This window comes from Lepisosteus platostomus, chromosome 1 (genome assembly GCF_059453375.1).
Source record: "Lepisosteus platostomus isolate fLepPlt1 chromosome 1, fLepPlt1.hap1, whole genome shotgun sequence".
Classification (NCBI taxonomy): domain Eukaryota; kingdom Metazoa; phylum Chordata; class Actinopteri; order Semionotiformes; family Lepisosteidae; genus Lepisosteus; species Lepisosteus platostomus.
The window spans coordinates 76,489,832-76,511,071 of NC_142611.1; the positions used below are offsets into that span (position 1 = coordinate 76,489,832).

At 38.3% G+C, this 21,240-nt stretch overlaps 1 protein-coding gene across 2 annotated transcripts in view; it reads right to left on the reverse strand.

Moving 5' to 3' along the window:
* Positions 1 to 3,581: 3,581 nt before the first annotated feature.
* The window catches only part of fbxo41 (F-box protein 41), a 95,543-nt gene continuing 77,884 nt past the window's right edge, over positions 3,582 to 21,240 (reverse strand). The window contains exons 12-14 of one of the 2 annotated variants that reach the window (XR_015939773.1): positions 20,253 to 20,368; positions 6,835 to 17,446; positions 3,582 to 6,791 (exon numbers count right to left, since the gene is read on the reverse strand). Coding sequence is in view for 1 of the 2 variants with exons in the window: in XM_088637763.1 (XP_088493889.1) it covers positions 17,384 to 17,446; positions 20,253 to 20,368 (179 nt within the window). In the remaining variant the exon portion in view is untranslated. Of the gene's footprint in view, positions 17,447 to 20,252; positions 20,369 to 21,240 lie in introns of both variants that reach the window. The other variant, XM_088637763.1, reaches the window with a different exon arrangement.

The following is a 21,240-nucleotide window of genomic DNA, read 5'->3' on the forward strand; positions in this document are numbered from 1 at the left end:
AGCCATCTTTCTGAAAACAAGTATTGTATGGAATAGAGTAGATGCAAAAGAAAGAGAAATATAGCACAGAGACCTTCTTTCACATTGGTGTTTTGCTTTAAAAAAAACTAAAACCGAACCATAAAAGGCATTAATTGCGTGGTTGTAAATTATTGAGGTGCATCTATCACATCTGAAAGGCACATACTATACAGTACGGCAAAGGACAGCATTATTCAAGCAATAATGTCGCATGGTGAGTCTTTCATGTGAAACTCACACGCAAAATTGCGTAGAACAAACCTCGGTGGTGCTGGAGGTGTTTGGCCGAATCACTTGCTTACGTTAATTGAGTGCCACTGCCATCTAGTGGCAAAAAGAAGAACAACAGACATTTGAACAAAATAAACTAGAATACCAAAATTCATTTTAATAATTAACAATTATACAATAGTTCTTTTTTTCCTAACACTTTCTTTGTGAAATTGCTAATCATTTGTCATTCAAAGTTTTTATTCTGAGCACTTGATGCTGATTTTCCCAAAAATATGAATAGTCGATAATTGTGAATTATTGGTAACTAAGGGGATTCAAAAGATGTGTACTAACAATTCCCCTGTTTGTACCAAAAGAAACTTAAAAACAATTATTGCTAACAAAATTTTGCCAGCAGTCTAGTAAAGATGTACTCAATATATATTACTCTTATCTAAGACTTACTGTACAGACCTGAAACAGAAAAGTGTGGACATGTGTTCCGAATTATCATTTAGATTCTCATCTGCATTCTGGATTACCATTTTTCTCCTGAGAAGAAGGCAACAGAGAAAACATTTCTGAACCATTTTTGCGGCAACACTCATCTTTCAGAGCTAGGGAGACTGAATACATCAATGAAAAGTGCTGTTATTATTATGGAGGCTTAGAATACACAACTTCAGAGTTCTGAACAGTCTTATCTCCAATTTAATGTGTTACAGAATAAATATTTAGGCAATTGAATAACCATCCAGCAGTCCCGGAACAGCCAGCCAGTCAATTGAGCACAGTATGTGATACCTTGTGACCAAGCCTTTCAGAAACCTGTTGATATTCACAGATGGGGCCTCCTTCTCTGGCTGCAGTTTGCCTTCAGATGTTCCAGGTACTGGCCAGTCTGTTGTCTTGGCAACACAAGAGGAGGCCTGCAGGTTTCACAGATCATACCTACTCAAGCAGAAGGGTTTTTTTCTTTGTCTTTCTCTTTCTAGTGCATTGCAGAAAGTAGGGCAATCCAGACGTGTATTTTCAGGACAGTTAAATGTACAGTATGTGATTCGAAAGGATGACTTTTACATTTTGTTGGCTATTGTGACCAATAGCCAAGATTGCCCTGAAAAAGGAAAAAAAAGTCTGTCTTAACATTCTTCATTACAACTGCAGTTAAAGAAAAATGCACAATGTGAAATTATTCTTCTGGATATATGGGTTTTCCCTGGTTTCACCTTCAAAATGCAAAACACATAGGAAAGCCTGCCAATGAGAGGAATCCTGCTTATTTGGTATTTTAGCAGCTAGGTGAATTTGTAGTAGTCTTAAAAGCTGACTGACCCCATAAAATATAAAAAATAAAATCTCAAAACCTGTGCCAGCTACAGCACATTAAAATTACACAATACTGATAAAGATAAGATCACTTTATTGGCCATATACAATTTCTTGTATTAGGAATTTGTGTTTTTGCAAACCCCAGCTTGCTCTCCATGAGACATACAGACAGGGAGAGCAGCCTGGGGTCAGAGTGCAGGGTCAGCCATTTACACAGCACCCCTGGCACAGCTGAGGTTAAGGGCCTTGCTCAGGGGCCCAACAGAGTAGGATTCCTCTGCCAGCCACGGGATACGAACCAGCAACCTTCCAGCCACAGGCACAGCTCCTTAGCACCACCCCTAAATGGAGCTTGTTCTACAACATGGGGCATGTTCCTGACATCAATGTCTTTATTTTCTGCTATTATCAACTGTTTGTTCCCACTGTTACAGTTCTTGTACTGTGGTATTCCTGAATGAAGCACTCTGGGTTATGTCTTGCAAACAAATCACTTCTTTTCTGCTTTCCTTCTGGCAATTCTAATAGTATACTATTTCTCATCTATTGTTGGACCCTCTTACACAGTTTGTGAATCACTCATTTTCTCTTTTTATATCTAAATTAAACCATATTTCTCTTAACTGGGACTTCATTATTCTAGACATTAATTTGTTGTGGGATTTTAACATTAGATTTTTGATACATGTATCAGCCTTTTTCTTCTGCTCACTCTACATCCATCCATTCTGTTGCGCACAGCCCATAAGCTTTGCTTTGTTCTTCTAAAATTTGAAAACTACAATTCAGTTTTATTAGATTAAACACCTACATTAAGTGATGCTACTTTATGCTTCCCCTGATTCTGTGTATACTAGCTGGGCCATTGTGCATGTATGGAGAACACCACGGAGATTATGTACGAAAGGAGGCCATTAAACCTGTCTAGCTTGTCTGCTGCTAGCAGCAAATTGAGGCAGCTATTCCTTGAAAGAAGACAGAGCACCAGCTTCAGCACAGTTTAGTCCAGGCCTCCATATCTTTTTGTGTAAAATGTGCTTCCTGGTCACAGTTGTAAATGAATTTCCCTGTAATTTCATACTTACCATACATATTCTGGTTCACATTTATTTGCTGGTTCTGAGGAAGTCTAGTAGCAATTCCCTTGAGGAATTTTTATACATGAATGAGGTGCCCTTACAGTCCCCTCTTTTCATGACTGAAAAGATTCACATCTTTACCTTGTCAGAGTATGATATTTATTTAAGCCGGGGAATATATGTGGTTCCTCATCTCTGGACACTTACAGTACATCATTTGAGAATTTATGTATTCTTTGAATTACACCCCAGATTCCTCATGTATTTGTATAAGGGCTTATAATTTATGTTTGTGTCAGGGTCAAAACTTATACTTTTCTATGTGGTGAATAGCAATTCAGAGCACCAGTTTTATGAAACACATTTCTTTTTCTAAAGGTACAGTACCACTACTGTATGTCTTTGGAAGGACAATGCCGTACTGGTTTTACAGATCTACTTAAAGCACTACCAGCTCCAGAAAGGTTATACTAGTTCTGAAAATTCAAAAACCTGATCAATTAACTAAGATTGTTTTTTTAAAATATGGTATTAAGAATTTCTGAATGTTAAAAGGCATTGTGTGTCTGAAGCACTAGAGATTCTTGCCCCTGACCTGTACTGAACAATGTGGACAGAAATAAAATGTCCTACGATATTAGCTGCTAGAACCTGGCTGAACAAACTTTATGAAAGCTGAGATATTACATTATGGCATAAGGTTTGTGTTCATGTAATTGTACAGTCACGTTATCACCCCACTCCCTCTGTGGTACCGCTTAGTACAAATCTGCTACCATGTTTGACCACAGAGGGTTTTTGGTTGTATCTACAGTAGTTGGCTCCTTGAAGTTTGTAAATGAGAGAAATCTTATAGGACTATTGGTAGTTGGGTCACAGGAATATTGGTTCTTAACCTACTGGTAAAAAAGGCAAAAATAAAAACGATCACACTAGTTTGCTTCACAATTTTTATTTAACATGTATCCATAAAAGTATCAGTGATACACATCTGTCAGTAATATTATTTTGCTTGCATTCTGCACAGCTTATTACACAACAAAAGCAGCAACATCTAAAGTGCTTTCTACAGGGGCTCTTTTGATACACATTTTAGATGATCTCATTATGCTCCTTCTGAACGAAATGAAAGCCAGACAGCCACGATACAGCAACTGGAGGTTCTAAAGTATTAGATGGCATTAAATGTTTCTCTCCTAGGGGTATCTTTATGCTGGATCCTACAAAATAAATCAGTTTTTATATTGCACCATTGAAATACAATGATGAATAAATACTTCTTTCCTGTCTCCTTTTTTTTTTAACCAGAATCAGATATGTAATTTAGTGAAAAACAAGTTTTAAATGCTTTTAGAGAACAGAGGTGTGGTCCATACCTAACCAATCTGAGCTGATTACCGTAGACATCAGCTACATTTTTACCAACAAGCATGTTTCTCTTAAAAAAAAAAAGAATAGGGGATTTTTGGGTGGGGTTTGTCTGTGGGATTGGCAGACTGGAATAGATTACAAATGTCTTTCAAACAAGGAAGCAGACATTGATCTTTACACTCAGAACTGGTGTACCACTACATAAACAGCAACAAAATCAATGGGGGATAAAAACAGAGAAAACACGCACCTAATAATTATTTAAAATAATCTGGTAGCAAAAGCTCCAGCACCTGATGTCAAGGTGACTTTCCTGAACAAAGCCTTCCATGTGGGAGCTCTTACCCACTTTCAAGGGGCCAGATTATGTTAGTAATGTTTCCAAACTCTTGGTTTTTGGAGTGTTCAGATTACTTGATGAAGTGGACAGGTTTGTTCTGAGTTTCAAGAATTCAAGTTATTTTCTAAAGACCACAAATGGTGTTATTAACAGACGTTCGGGAGGAAGTCAAATTCTAAGGTTAAACTTCCACTCTCCTAAGTATAAACACTCCTGCGCTGCACACACCTCCGTGCACATCTTTCTAGCTCCCCTCCCTCCATTTCAAGTGCACTGTTGCAGCTGCCTCCTTGGTTCATTCCTCATCTATGAGGGTGTGGCGACAGCGCTTCTCTCCTGCCAGGGCTATCATTTCCTCAGCCAGGCACGGTAACGCCAGAGTATTAAGTACACTTTGCTTTTAAATTTGTCAGCTTATTTTGTTGTTGGTATCATTTGACCGAACAACTGAAATCGAATCACACATGTCATTTAAACCATTAACTGACTTTGAAAAGGTGAGAACTACAGTTTACGAGGGAAAGGAAACAGCAGTTTGACAATTCCTGTACTAACAAAAAAAACTCTTTTCAATACCTCCCAAACTAAAACTCACATTTGCGTACACTTCACTGAGACTTGAGGGTTATTTCCATTAAAAAAATACCAGTAAGTTAATAACAGCATTCAAGCCTTTTAGTTTTGACATTTTAAGATGACATTTGGAGGTTAATGGAGTGCTGCTCAGCAGACAGGCCCAACCAAACTCTCTCTCACGTTAAGACCACTGATGCCAACTGACCAGTTGCTCAAGGAGGCAGAACTCAAACTGGCAATGAAATAGACCTGCTGCAGCCTTGAATTTCACCAAGATTTTATATAAGTAGGAATACTTATATCTTTTCCAAATGTTACATATCTGATTCCAATAAAAGCACCTTGAATTTTGCAACTTGTGTGAGTCATTGTGTAACTACCTTTCTTTATTTCTTACATGTTACCACAACCACATGTAAATATAAATGAAATACTCCATAGGCTGTTCAAAGCAATGGAACAGAATGGCAGTGTATCCACCTTAGATAGAAGCAAGGCTAACAATTCATACATTGAGACACTTTCGTTTTTTAACAATATACAATTCTTCACATTTGATGCCACATACATTTTTCCTCATTTAAAACCAACATTTCTTATAGAGATCTGGGGATTTTGATTGCAAAAATAAAAAGATTAACCTATATGAAAATATTCAATAAAATACATGCTTTTCAGTTAAGTTAAATTGATTGTTTCAAGACGAATGTTTTGGTTAAAGCAAACAGTTTGATTTCCAGTACAAATGGTTAATACACACTCCTATCTCTGCTTTCCAAAACAAGTAATAAATAGCAACAGATTGACTATGCATTGTCCTGTAGTATTTTGCGTACTTATGTTTTGTTTTGTCTTTTTTCTATTCCTGCAATATATATGCTTATACTAACCAGTTCCACCTTTAAGCAATCACAGTTAGGAGTTACTGTAACACAGTTCTGTTTATCTGCATTTTCTGAGAGCACATCCTGGAGAGTATATTAGAAGGAACCTCTAATGATTTATATAATCACTACACGCACAACTGCAAACAAGTAAAACATTTATCTTGTAACAGTATAATTAATTCCTAACAGCGATCTGTTGACATTTAGATATAGGCACATAAACAACTGTACAGTCTGGACTGCAGCCAGCACCATTTGATTGTTAGACAAATCTTTGTCAGAACTGACAAAATACACTTTGAAGGAAAAAGCATTTATTGTACTACATGAACAAATAAATACTAATGCACTGCGTCAGAGAGCGTTTTCAGTAGAGAAGTCTTTTTTTAAGGAGATTAATATTGGAAGGATAGGAAAGGTCTCTCTTAAATGTGTTCCTCAAAGCTCAAGTCTGCTATTTACTGTACAAACCATATTTATATTCCTCTTTAAAAGTCCAAACGGGCTATCAAAATTATTTACTCTCTTAACTTGCCTATGTTATACACATAACTCCTCCTTACACTGCAAAAAGACAAGAAGAAACGAGCCTCTTACTGGATAAAAAGCAGTTTGTTTTAAATACTGAGCACCTCTTGGTAAGATAATGGTAACTGGCAAGCTAAAGGAAATTATGCTTTAAGCAATTTGAGGCAATACTGCAAAGATGTCTTCATATTGTTGTATCAGATCGAAGCATGAACCAGCGCACTAAACGGAACAGTTTTCCTTTTCCACCAATTCTATTAAAATTAAGTGATTGTTGAAAAAACATAGATTTCCATTATCATACTCTAAGACTATCCTTACAAACAATACATCTTGGCACTGTCATGTAGTCACCATTTTAAAACAAATTCATGTCTGCCTCCCTGATCGTTGAAATACACGGTAAACATTTTCACTGCAATATGACCCTACACGTTATCCATCCTCTGCCAAAGTACTGTACTTATGTTCCTTACCCAAATACAACTGAGGCTTGCACAGACAAACAAAAACATCCCGTGAACCTGTGGAATAGAAAACAATTCATACAGAAGACCTTGAAGCACAGGGGAAAAAAAAATGGCCAGCAGGTTGTGAAGAAACACTGTAAGGAAAAAGGGCTTTAGGGGCTTCACTGACATTATTGATTTACAAAAACTCTTGGCACCTTGTTTCCTCTCAGGAGAGCCACTGCAGAATAAGAGCAGTAGAAGGCCCCTCTGGCTTCAGCTAGGCTGAGTCCTACACAAAATTATTTTAACAGTCTTACTGTCATGGATCCCCTTCGGTTTAGCACCATGAATCTGCAGTGTCTCATCTGTTTCACTTTGCCATGGTCTCCAAATGTTTGCTTGTTACACATTTCACCATGCATCAGTTAGCTTCACTGTGTGCTCTTAGTTAAAATGACTTTGCTATACTATACCACACCGTACCACATGTAGAATACAGGGGTCCTCGTTATTACTTGTTAGACTCTTTGTTCAAACGGCCTTCGTTTGTCAAGCAACAACGCTCGATCCCGTATTGGCTGATCTGCCTCAGCTGGGACACGGATGAAAACCGGAGTATATTCTGAGCAGTCTGAGTGCTCTCGAGTATCCTGACGATGTTTTGGTGTGGTGCTGTGAAGCGACGGATGTTTGGGAAAAGTGCGTGACATTATTCAAGAGCCGTTCAAACCGTGTGGTTCAGTACATATCTGTACTGTCTGTGCTGATATTTTGGTTTTTAGGCTTGTCACATGGTACAGTACATAGATGATGGCATAAAATACAACCTTATTCCATCGTTCCTAATGTCGCAATAATTAAATAATTGTCCCAGAGGTGAGTTTAAGACCTCGTTGGAACATTTCCCTTAATGATACTATTACTTAAATTCTCAAAAGAAATAAACCTGTTGTACAGTATGTATTTTTCATATTTGTTTGATGCATTGCAAACATCTAGGACCCCCTGTAACATCCGTTTCATTTTCTGAACCAGTAAATGCAAAAATGTCAGACACTGAAAGGGCAGATTAACCCTTAGACTGCACTATCTGAATTCTTTGTATGGAATAAAAAGCTGCCGAACTTTCTAGATATTAAAGATCATCATCAATGAAAAACAAAAACTGTTAATACTGTTCTGTTCATGGTTTTAGTATTAATTTAATGTTCTCCCTCAATTCTGGAAACCCAGATTCAGGTAGGACTACTACCATCGCTGTACACTAGATCATAGTAGGTCATAGTCGTAGTGGGTAGCCAGAGTTTCAAAAACTCTGGATAATAGCATAGATGTTCTTATAATAGTTCTTTTTGACATGTTAGAAGAACATTTTAGAAGAAGCTGTTATGCTAGTTTGTCCATCAATCAGCTTTGTAAAGTCAAACTGATTTATGAGGTTTCAGTTTCTTTCATTTACTGTACAGTGCTTCAAACGCAAATTGACTACTGTACACACGTTGGAAGTACAGCACTGCAGAATCCGCAGTGCTGTACAGCACACTTTACATCAACATGTTTAATGCACAGTACAATATATTACATTCTGCACAGTACCTTTCTTTAATGAGAAATAAATTGTAAATACTGTAATGTTCCACTGGGACACTTTCTTTATCCCCTTGTAATAATGTAATATCTCCTATATAAGGAATAGAGGAAAACATTTTTGGTCCTTTTTGTGTGCTGCTTCTGCTTTGCATGAATTCCTCACAGTGACTAGTGCATATTGTTCATTATGAAGGGCAATAAGCAACTTAAGATGGCAACCTTGCAGTCCTGCCTTTTATCTCTCAGTTTGCCAACAAGCTTGTTATAAGGGAGACAAGAGATGCTTTACAGTTGTGTATGATATACTTTTGCCTGATCGCCCCAGTAGGACCAGAAAATTGTTGAAAGCCAGATTATTACTTGCTAAATAATCGATGATCTACTGTAGTTAATAATATGCCAGACAGGATGTGCTTGCATCCTCTGTAGAAGTATGCAGTTAGTGCAAGACACGTTTGATACAAGTCACACCGTTGTCCACATTTCTTTCTAAACCCAAGAGGTACTGTACAGTACGGTAATCGAAAATGCTGTCTGGGACAAAGTCAAATGAATATGGTATTAAAATTGAGATGTTTTCACAAGGATCCTTTCAAACATCTTTTCAGGTTCTTCTGTTTCCTACACAGGCACACAGCACATTTTTCAATTTAATCTTTTCCAGAAAAAAATGTTAAAACTAACAACAGGAAACAACAGGAAACAATTCCATTCCATAACGCAAAAGAAGGAAAACGAACACCTTGAGTATCTCCCACAGATAATTAAAAAAAACATGACATTAGAAATAACACCTCACACAAAAAATAAACAAAATGTGACAGTAAGGTCATGTCGAAGTTCAACCTTTAAAGCACTTGACCGTAATTTGACTTGTGAAAGGTATGTTAACCAGGCCTAATCTTTTGAATTCAGGAACAAATTAAACTGAACTCTTTGCAATAATGCTAATATGTTACAGTGCAATATTGCAACATATCCCGATTGAAGTTTTCAGTGCAATGGATTGATGTAGCTGACCAAAACAAGGCCACAACATCGATACAAATGTAAACATTTTGGCATTCACTCTTCTGTGTGGTAGTACCGCAATCCCAAGACTCACTGAGCAGCGGGCTTCAGGAATGACTGGCATGAGCCAGAAATATAGTTTCCATGACAACACAATGCCTTGCGTTGTGGTGTGAAAGAAGTGTAAAAATAATAGGAGCGCTCTCAAAATATCTCATCCCTGCCTAAATATAAAGGCCACGAGGACTCTAAATTAATCACAGCAATGCTGTTTAGAATCCAATAAATATAAGATGGTATCATTCAGAATATGAAAGAGTTTTGATGGTTCAGTTCAGTTTATTTGTCATACGCACAAGTGTAATGAAATGCTCAACTGTAGAGACAACCCAACTCATTTCTTTCAGAAATCACCTCAAACACATTCTTTTCAGCGGGCCCACGTGACATGACATCATTTCCGTCGATTAATATTATTTTGTCTTCACATCATTTTCTTAACAGTTTCATGTCTGAAAATATTCCCGCAAAAATACACTGGCTCACTTTCACTGCAAAACAAAACAAATTTGTTCATTTAGTCTGTGGCATGGATGTTCAACAACAAAAAAACTAACATAAATTAAATTCTCTATACTCAAAATGTCAGGCAAGACAATGGGTAAAAATACCGTAAGTGGACATTTTTATTTAGAGTTTAATCATCTGCAAAAGCTTTCCTGTTGAATTTGTAAGCTGAGATACACTTGCAGGAGTTATTCCAACAGCTATAAAATTAATCAGAACTACATAAACTAGAATCAATTAAATGGATAAGTATAATAAGAATAACCTCAGCACTATAAGTTACTTTAAATCAAATCAGGGGACAAACATACCCACCCCAATGCATTACCCTAGTGATACAGTCCATCGGTCAGGCAACTGAAAATGTCACAGTAATATTGACATGGACTGTTCAAGATGTGAAAGATATTCAATTTAATATGGTTTATTTTCTCTGCAATTATGTGTGACACACAATGTAGGTATTTCCATTCAAGTTACATACAAAGGCTTGCTTGTATGGGCCAGAGCTTATCCTGGTTCCTAGGCATGAAAGGAGCAGAGGGCTCATGACCCTCCCATGGGTGGGACACAAGTCCATCACAGGGCCTAATCCCAGCAATGCTGGCTTCCAGAGACAGCTAATACAGGGTGGACTGGAGGGACTGGAGCAACTGGGGCACAAACGAAGCCCCGCACTTTGTGAACTTCTTTGATCCAACATCAATGTTACCAGTTTCCTCCTTCCCTGTGCTAAAAGTGAGTTTATGTTCACGCACATAAAAACTAAAAAGAGATATTTGGAGAGCAAGAATTTGGACAGGCAGGGGGATGTGACAGGAGGGAGTCTTGGGTCACGTGAGCACAAAGAAGAAGTGAATGTCTTGGCACAAGTGACAAAACTATGGAAACAGTCATCTTCACACTAAGCACACCGATAAAGCATGATTTACTGCCATTTTGTAGAGCTCACAATCACAAGCGGCAGAAAGCACTAGGGAAAAGTCCTAAAGTGCATCATTCATCACAAATACTGAGAAATATATTAACACTGGAAAAACACCAAACAGCATTTAATAAAAGAGTTTTTTTTTTTTCCATTGGTGCACCAACTGACAGAAAATAAAAAAGCAAAACACCTGTGCAAGCAATTAAACTCTTAACACCTAATTATCTAATGACTACAGCAAACCAGCTATAAAAGGCAACATGATGATCGATGTCTTTACAACATATAAACATGCCAACGATATAGATGTCTCTTTTTTATAGAAATAAATATTTCAAATACTCTTTTATCCTCTCTTGTTATATATTTTCCATCTCTATAGGACTTCTGTCATTCTACATTTAATATAAATATTTATTATACACTTAACGGCAAATTTAACACTACTTATAATAAATACATTTTTCCATTTTCTTGGATAATTTCTGTAGCTTTGGAGAACGTGCTAATATGAGAACCAGTTTTTTTTTAGGTCACCAGCTGGTTTAGTACAGAGGCAATGAGGGTTGACAATGGATACAGACTAATAATCCAACAGTTTTCCCATGTCCTTGTCATGACAGCATCAAATACTGTACTTATTAGAAATAAAAAGTAGGGTTTTAAAGTCTTCATCAGACAGATTGTCATAAATTCAAAACCTGGGGTAAAGCTTTTCCTGCTCTTCAGTTTGAAAAGTCTAATTAAGTTCTTGTGTGTGCTGTTGGCAATTTAAATGTTAAGATTTCCTCTTAACATTTTTGGCATTCTTAATTTTATGAGCAGGGAAAGGATTAGCTATAGTGTAGTACATATCTTATTCCCTTTGACTTAAACACCAAAGAGCAGTTCACATAAATATTAAACAGTGATTTCATCACTTCACATTGGTGCAGTGTAGGACCAGTATGTGACAAAGATAATAGGCATACTGTAGCACTCCCAGTGTTGGGGTGATTATTGTTAACCAGTCCCCGATGGGACTACTGTTAACCATCATTGCCTAAACTGATTGAATACCGAGTCTGGATTGCAAGAGACTTTAATTTTTCCCAATGACACAAACCCTCACCATATTAAAAGTGAAGCAGAGCAAAGCAATACAAATCTGGCAACAAATGAAAAGAAGCCGAGATCTCAAGATGCAAGGTCAGGTTGGACAGCTATGTGCTCAGGGACAGACTGAACATCACCTGTCCCTCCCGAGGAATGGAATCTCAAGAACTGCTCACAGCTGGTTGCTGGTCTGCAAAAACTGAGGGCAACATCTCAAACCCAACAGGATCTTTTCACGTCAGATCACACTATTTCTTCTTTTTTCATGCTAAAACTAACACTCCAATCGTCCTTTGACACAAAGGAATGTCTTCCACATAGTACACATTTTAAGTCCTTAAACTACTGTAACTAGCTAATCTGCCAGTGTATTGTGAAAGCACTGACATCAACTTGCCCTACATACTGTTCATGTTACTTATGCAATCACTCTTCCCCCTCTGGCAAGCGTTACACACAGTGTCTGTCTCTAGACCACTTTTACTGCCTGTAAAGAATGATTTTTAAAGTCCTCACTTTTAAATCCATGTCCATGTAGTTTCCTCTCCTGTCTCCTACTTTGAGTTTCACTGTTCTCACAGGTTCAGAATTTCCATCAGGCAACTCCTCGTTGATTTCCCATGTCTCTGTAAAATTGATTGTAGTTTTCTTAGATGGCACTTTGTGTTCCCATCTGGCCTGCTCATGGCTCCTATATCAAAGAATCCAACTTAGGCAGATGCCCCTTCAGCTAAAAAGCACCTCCACTTTAGAATGTTCACCCAATTATCTTTAAACGGGTTCCTGTCCTCTCTTTGCTGAATGTCAGAAGACACATCTGTCCTTTCTGGCAAATCTATAATTCTCTGTTTTCCTAATTCCTGTAGCTATTTCCTCTATGTCCTCACACAAGTGCCTCTTAATGGTCGATGCTTTAAACCTAATTACCCATCCTGCTCTTTTAGGACAGTGTTGCATGCTTATAATCTTGCCCTAAGCATTAAAACTTCAAAAGGTTCTAGTGTTCCTGCTCATTTGAAATTTGTCAGGTTCCAGAAAATAATGTTTGAAACAAATTTATTTTTGTGCTTTCTAAAAAGCTTTTTTACAGTATCTTCGCAAATGCTCAGTTATGAGATTCCACTATTGGAAAGCACATTGTGACACCACCCACCTTGAAAAGATTCAACATTAGAAGACAACAGATGAATTATTTCTGCACACTTTCAGCCATGAAACTTGATTTTGATCTAAGATATCCATTCCATAAATTCATGGATAAAAATAGAAAGCATTATGGTCACTGAAAGGACACATTACAGCATCTGCTCAGCTCTGCTTAACACATTATCTGATCTAAATGGATGTGATCAATCACTGTATGACCATTTTGTAATATACTCATGAAGTGAGTTAAAATGTAAGACTATCCTGAGCACATTTACTGGAGAAAATGTATCAAAAAAAATATGAGCAATCACTTCCAAGGGTCACTTCTTGTTTTGCTAGTTCTCACCAGAGGCAGAGGCAATGCGAATAGATATCTTCAAGAGTCCTGCCACAATTTTGCTCTGGAAACAGTACACTCAATTAGTGTGTGATTATGATCACCACAGTCAGTGGTACACTACATTACAATTCTTAATCTTCACTTACACCACAGCTTGAGGGCAAATTACACTCAACAGCGTGAAGCAAAGCATTTACAGTACATCTTTAATATAAATATTTCTTCCGTTTAAAAACTCTGTGTCTCCTCTTCTCTTGCTGCCTACTGCATGTGACAAATGCTGGCTGTAAACTATTGATTAGATGAGATGGTGTGTTTCTACAGCTTGCACTCAAACCACATACAGTTCCGTGAATATTACTGGTTTTCGTCCACACTGAGCTCTGTGTATGCTCTTTTGCATTTTACTCACGCTTAGATCTCAAACATGAAATGAAGATTAATGAGCGGTTCACAAGAGTCTTGCAGCTCAACTTGAAAGAGCACAGTTGCTGGACAGACACAGTACTGTGGACTGATATGTACGAAGGAAGATGAGAATAAAGGCAAGCCGATCTGATTTTGCTTTCCTTAGACAGTGCTTAAACCTCTCTCCTAAAAATCGCAGGCATAAATACTGTACAGCATGCTCCTCCATCGATCTTGATTTGCCAAATGCTGAATTGGAGTTAATTTTTTTCCATAATCAAAAAGAACAGCAGCAGCACAGTGGTGCAGTGGTTAGTATTTCTGCATCGTAGCACTGGGGCCCTGGGGTCAGTTCTGGACCTGGGGTGCTGTCTGTATGGAGTTTCTGTGCTCTCCCTGTGTTCCTGTCAGTTTCCTCTAGGTGGTCCTTTTCTCCTCATAGTGCAAAGACATGAATATGTCTGAATATGTGATGTTCCTTCACATGTTTTTTTTCTCTCTGGACCAAAACTTCTAAAAGCTATGCCCCAGTATGGTGACTAGACAACATGCTGTGGGAGCTGTCGTCCTTCCAATGAGACTACAAACCAAGATCCTCTCTATTTGGTCATTAAAATCCCAGAGCACCACTCTTAAGGGTAGGGTTAGATGACCTGGTTCCACCACTACAGTATACGTAAAGCATTTTGGGATGTAAAGTGCATTATAATCGCAGTTAATTATTCAGCATTTATGAAATATGAACTAAGGCAATCGGGATATTCAGCTGGCATTTTAAAACAATCATCTAGCATATGGAGCCTGACTCATTCCAAAAACAACAATACTGCAAAACTCATCGGATTGCCTTTAACTCGAACCAGAAGAGACTTCTGGCAACACGTGCACGCACAGAGCATGGTTGGCCGAGGAGAGATTATACTGAGCTGCAAAGGGCTCTGTAGCACACTGCGAGCTGTGATCCATTTCATCATGTAGGGGTTGCAAATCGCTTAATTAAAGCAGATCTGACTGATTTAAGTTATCCGGCAACATTTGTGTTTCTTTTTTTTGCTTCTTTTAGGTACCTGTAATGCATAGTCCATAATAAAAAGTACTTCTACACTCAGAAATACATAATATCATAAAAAATTGCATACAGTCTGTGCACAGATGACGTTGTCCACAGATGGGTTGTGTTGCGGTACGAAACTATTTGATTAGCACCATAGATTTTCCACTTCCACGTGTTTTTCTTTCACAAATACCTGCATATTTCATGAATGCCTTTTAAAATGTTTCAATAACAGAGTTCTATTGACTTCAGTCATGGCATACAGTACTTTTTGTATCACATAAGATACCCATTCTGAACTATAGATACATGGAATATATATGAAAATTATGCAGTTTTATTGCCTTGAGTTTCCCGTCATGTAACTAAAATAACATAGGATATTAAAAAAAAAAATTGGCAATGGCAATGCAATAAGGTTTATGGCATCAGTACTGTTTTGTTTGCAACCCCCAATGTGAACGAAAGATCTTAGAACGAATGTTTTAACAACACGACCACTGTCATTAAGAAACCAGCATGTCGCCCAAGGCCATGAAAATACTTTTTTGCGTATGGAATAGCAGCTGACTCTCCTTGCCCCCTTCCCTGGAGCTCCTGCGTCTGGTCTGAAGAGCGAGTCACTTCTTGGAGAGGGGGGCTTGGAAAGACTGTACTGCTGACAACAGAAAAAGAACACATCAACTTCAGGTCTGACAGGGAGTCTAAAGACCCTCCTTGCAAACGCCCGACTCTGACGTTCCTGAATGCAAGACACGGCTCTCTTCGTTACGGTGCTCCATGGAGTTGACAGGCTTGGAGAGGGACAGGAGAAGAGGTCATCTGCAATTTAAAAGAGGAACACAAGAGTAGACCACTGGGGATTCTGGCTCTTCAGTAAGATTACAAAGTTCAAGTCTAATTATTTCCAAGCTGGTGTTTTGTTAATGAACAGACGTGTGTGTGTCCATGTGTCATATACAGTATTCAGCACTGCTAAATGATATCTGTGGATAGTAAGTGGAGGTAGCTATTTTAAAACTCCTCCATTCTCTCATACAGTAGGTCATCATTTTTACTGTTCTAACGGCCTATTGCTTTGCTACCAAATTACAGTAGGTAAATTTGAAAATGCTTACAAAGGGCCCTGAAAAACACCTCCCACAGTTGAGCACATTTTTTCTTTCTCTGAACTGAATAGAATCTGAGATTAAAGAAAAGTTTGGATTTATTTCCCCGATTCCAGCGACAGAACTATTAAATAGTGTTATTTTTGACCATCTTTCTGTAATGATTACTACTGCTTTTATCATGCCATTCAGTTTTAACATTATTATTGCTGTTTTTTTTAATTAGGTGACACCTATTTGACATCAGGTGAACCCTTCCAGTGTGACTATTTCTCCATAACTGGAAGAGGCACCGAAAACATTGCAAATATGAATTCCTGCTTCCTTCTGACCGCTGAACCTCTATTAGACTGTTAGGAAGCACTTCATTGCAGTAGTAACAATTTCATTGGAGCCATTTTTCTGCTATGGAAGGTTATTTTCAAAATAGCCTTGAAAACTGTATAACACAAGACACACACACTTGTCACTTACACAGTGTATTTAATTGTACTTTTGTTAGCCATTGAGGCAGAGGCTTTGGGAAATTAGTAATAGTTTTGCAGGACTTAAAAGTGGTATCTTTTTTAATCAAAGTAGTATGGAATTAGCATGGAGATTCCTGTGCTCTGGATGCTGTATTAGCTGATACTGCTCGAACGTAACTAAATTGTTTGGAAGAGATCCAGTGTAAAAGGGCTCAAATCAATGCAGCTTCTCTGGTCCTTTTTGTATGTGCTCTGCGAGTATCATATCCTTAAAAAGCACGGCGAGATTCATCCTATATCCTACAATCTTATAGAAAAGTTCCTGGAAAAGTTTAGCTGGCTTGCTCTGTGCTATTGAGAAACAAAATGTCTTCTTGCGCCCGTCTGTTTGGCAAGATGCAGGGGTCACAACGGGGGCTACACTCCCTCCTCGGGATACACAGGAACGATCTCGTCCAGCTGTCGTCTTGCGTCCGAAAGAGTTTTCCACCCATTCAAAAGAGACAGCCGAAAACAAGACAAAACAAAAATGCTTGTGTCTCTGCTTTCTTCACTCCTCGATCACAGTGCCAGCATCAACACCAGTGGAGGGCTGCGTTTTTCATTTCTCGTTTTTTGTTCGTCTTGTTTATAAAGTACATGTTTATATAAACGGCTGCTTTACAATGTTATAGCCCATGTGCCTCCAGTTTGAGTGAATCGGTTTGACCGTGCTTCTGTCATTTTTCGTTTGTTTGATCTGTGTTTATTTTATGTTTTTGTTGGCTTGTTTCATCCTTTCTGTTGGTGGAAAGTGGCGAAAAAGGCTGTTCAGATTGTGTCTCTTTTCTGAGGTAAACTGTGCCTTGTTGGCACCCGCGGGGAGGTTAGCAAACGCTGTCTGCTTTTATGTGCAGGATCTTTGAAAACCCAGGTCTCTTCTTTAGGGCCTGTAAAAACACATTGAAAAAATAATCTGTATCATATCATTAACACTCATCCCACCTTTGTTATGTTGAAGATCGATACCTGCTGGTATAAAACGCGAAGGCTACCCCAGACCACCACAGCAGCTCAGCAAGCCAGAGGTCATCTGGGTTTCCATAGCGAGAAACAGTCTGGAAAGCAGACGCTGGTCCATCACTGGGATGACACCCCAGCAATGCTGGGTCCTACTTACAAAGCTGGGTACTGGAGCAATTAGGGTAATGTACTCACTCAAGGTACAATAGCAGTGACTGCAGTGGGGACTTGAACCTACAACTTCTCAGTCGTGAGTCCAATGGCTCATCCCAATTCAGTGTGCTACCCCATTAACTGTAATACCATATTCTGTATATCACCAAAACAAAAATTGTTATGAATGAAAATTGATATGCATCTGTCTCAGGTTAATTAAATCTATTTCAAGACTATCTAGCTAATTTTAATTATTTTTAATAATCCCCAGCAATTTTTTTAGTCAATCTTCATCATCAAAAACAGAAAACAGTCTAATAATATCCTAGAATGGACTGGATTGAAAAGATCAGCTCCCAGGTATTTCTGTTCTTGACAAGATTTGTATGGGAATGTGCCACTTCGTCCAGTGCAATATAAATGGAAGAAGACACTTCAGGGAAAAATCTTTTCTATGTGCTTTTTCTCCTGTTAGATAAATAATGAATGGCACTAGTGAAGTTCACATTCTTTAAAACAACAGTTTGCTTCAGAAACGCTTCAAGCCTCTAGCATAAGGGGAGAATTTCAAAGATGATGCACCCTGCATACAGTGCACTCCACGAACCTGTAACAGTTTTCTCAGTACGTCAGTGTCGATTGGTGGGTTTCCCCTAGAAGCTCAACACAGTGAATGAAGAGCTTAACTTTCCTGTTTTAACTGCCCTATGCAGTTAAACACCCCACTAACAGAAAGGGCCCCTACATCTCCATAATCTATCCACTAATGATGCCCTTTATACCTGTGGTTTTAAATGCATGGCCCTTCTTCATGTTTTTCTGACTTGCCAAATTGCTAATGTGGGCACAATATGAATTTACTTAAATCACACATCACTATGCTTGGTTCTGCACTTGAGAGAGACTATGAGAAAATGATGGTTAAGGAACATAAGTTTATGTCTACTGGATTCAGAGGTCCAGAGACTGATATGTTGCTCAGCTACTCTGGAATTCAAGACAGTGTTCTCTTTTCACATATGTAGATAACTACCACAAATGAAGGCAGCTTACCACTACGTTTTAAAACAAACCAACCATGACATGAACTTACAGTAACTCTCTCTACTGTTTGCCACGGTGAGGTACAGTATAACATCCAGATCTGTGGCTAAACCTACACTAATCTTTAAGTTATGTCTCTTTCACACAAAACGTTATTACCCTTATGACGGAAAAATAGGGGTGATAGGGGTCCAAAGGTTTTTGTATTTCCTTGATAGAAAGGCACACATCACCTGAAGCCTAGTTTGTAAGAACAGAAATATTACATACTGTATGTGTCTACACTCCATCTAGATTGCTTCCTCTCTTGTTGTCTGCACTTGTCCCACTGCCTTGACCACTCTCACAACTACACTGCACAGCTGTGATGGACTCCTAAAACCCTTTATTGCATGCATAAAGGAGACATCAAGTAATAAATAATATTAAATACATAACCCAGTCAATCACCTTAAATAGACTGTTGTTATTGATTTTCACATCTGGGTTTAATTTTTTTGTTTCTAGCCTTAGCTATCTTCAGCATCTCAGAACAAAATTAGTTTTGAAGGATACCAGATCTGTAATCCGTAGCAGTGCATAGGTGTGGTTGGAAAGAAAAAAAAAACTGACAGTCACGTGCTTTACCTTAAGAAATTTGGTTTCCAATTATTTGCTCTTCTGCCAGTGTTTCATACAGATCTCAAACGTTACTGTAGTACTGAGGCAAAGTCCACAGATGGCGCTGCTGTGCTTATTTAAATATGTTTGGATTAGCATGACTACAGTGTAGGGATTTGTTTTGGTTTTTAAATTAAATACCAGCATCTTCAAAATCTTCCATTCGGCAAATGTACAGTACATAAAACCAGATTTGGAAATATATTTTGCATTACCTGCTAGCACCATCATCTGAATAAACAGTTTATGGCTGGAGCACACTCAAGAGAGAGACAGTAGAAGCAAAAGCATTCATTGGTCACTCATTGGAGCCGAAATGGTTTAACTGGAGCCACAGTCATGTCAAATTTAGCAAGAATCAGATAGAAAAAAGACTAGCTTCTATGCTTTTTCACACTGTCTTGCTGCTCTTCTTTTACCATTTAATTGATGATAAGGGCTTTGCTGAAAGCTCATCTGTTCTAAACAGCAGTTAATGCTCAATTAAATGTTGCATGTTATTTTCATAAAAGCAAAAAGTTCTAAAGCATTCTTAAAAACTAGGCTGAAACCTGGTGTAGGATACAGCACTGTAGGATCTGTACCCTCTTTCAAATCAGAAGCTAAAATTCCTCGGAAGCACAGATCCAGTTGTATGTTCAGTGAGAAGCAGGAGTATTGTGAATCTACCAGCTACAGTACCTAAATTATGACCTGCCTTCATTTACCGTCATTATGGACAATGCTGTATACTTTCTTTCTTTCACACTGGTCCCTGCTACTGCATTATTTTAAATCCACAGGAGAACCTTCAGAGTAAATAAATCACAGTTTACATCTCTGTCTCTGAGCAAAAATGTAAAAGAAAAGAAATTTAAGTAGCATAAGTCTTACTTGTAGTTTGTTCACCATCTCATCAAAAAGCTTCCTGGCTTCTGGGCTATTGGGGTCTTCAAAATAATCCACTATCCCAATCTGCACCACAATCGACTTTAGGTTGCAACAAACACCTGTAGTTTACAGAAGCAGGGATTTGATTTTGAGGTCAGCATATAATATATCCAGTATTGTGTTTTAGAAAAACAGACTACATGGATTTTGGCTATTGATTAAAAGCTAATGACATTTTTTTTGATTAATTGATCATCCATGCCTGATTCACAATACATTTCAAATACATGCTCTAAATTACACAAGTTGTGAAAGAGCTGATTTAACCTTTTGAACATCAAGCCTAGTGAGAACTCAAGAAAAACACAGAAAGCACAGGCAGCAATATGCCCTGTGTATTAAGTGAATACCTTTGTATCAGCGGTATATTGGACAATGGACAAGTTATTTGTCTGCAGAATTCATGGTCACCACACTCACAACTGACAAGAGCCAAACACATTGTCATTGATACAGTAGGTGATAATCTTGGAGAACACTAATCAGGACACCTAACCAGGGTCAGAACATCATCCAGCTCCATCTTCATTATTGTTTTGCCTTAGTAATTACTGTATCAGAATCACCAGGTCACAATAATCCATGAATCAGCAATTTATCTGTGTGGAAGCACCTGACCACTCATCATCTGCAGGCTTAAACACAGGTCTCGGTCTCATGCCCAACAGCATTGATCACCATAAAGGAATGAGGTGGTGCGAGCAACAGTACTGGTGAACTGGCCAGCAGTAGAGTCAGGCCCTCTACAATTTATAACTGTTGTGTAGAAGAGTTCAGCTGACCAGGGTAGCCAAGTGTGATGGTCTGGGTTGGAGTGTCAGTTCACTACAGAGCTCCATTTGTGGTGATCAGTGGTGACAGCAAGGTGTTACATCGAATATGTCCTGGGAACTCAACTGCTGCCACTCCTGTGGGCTCATACTTATTCCAG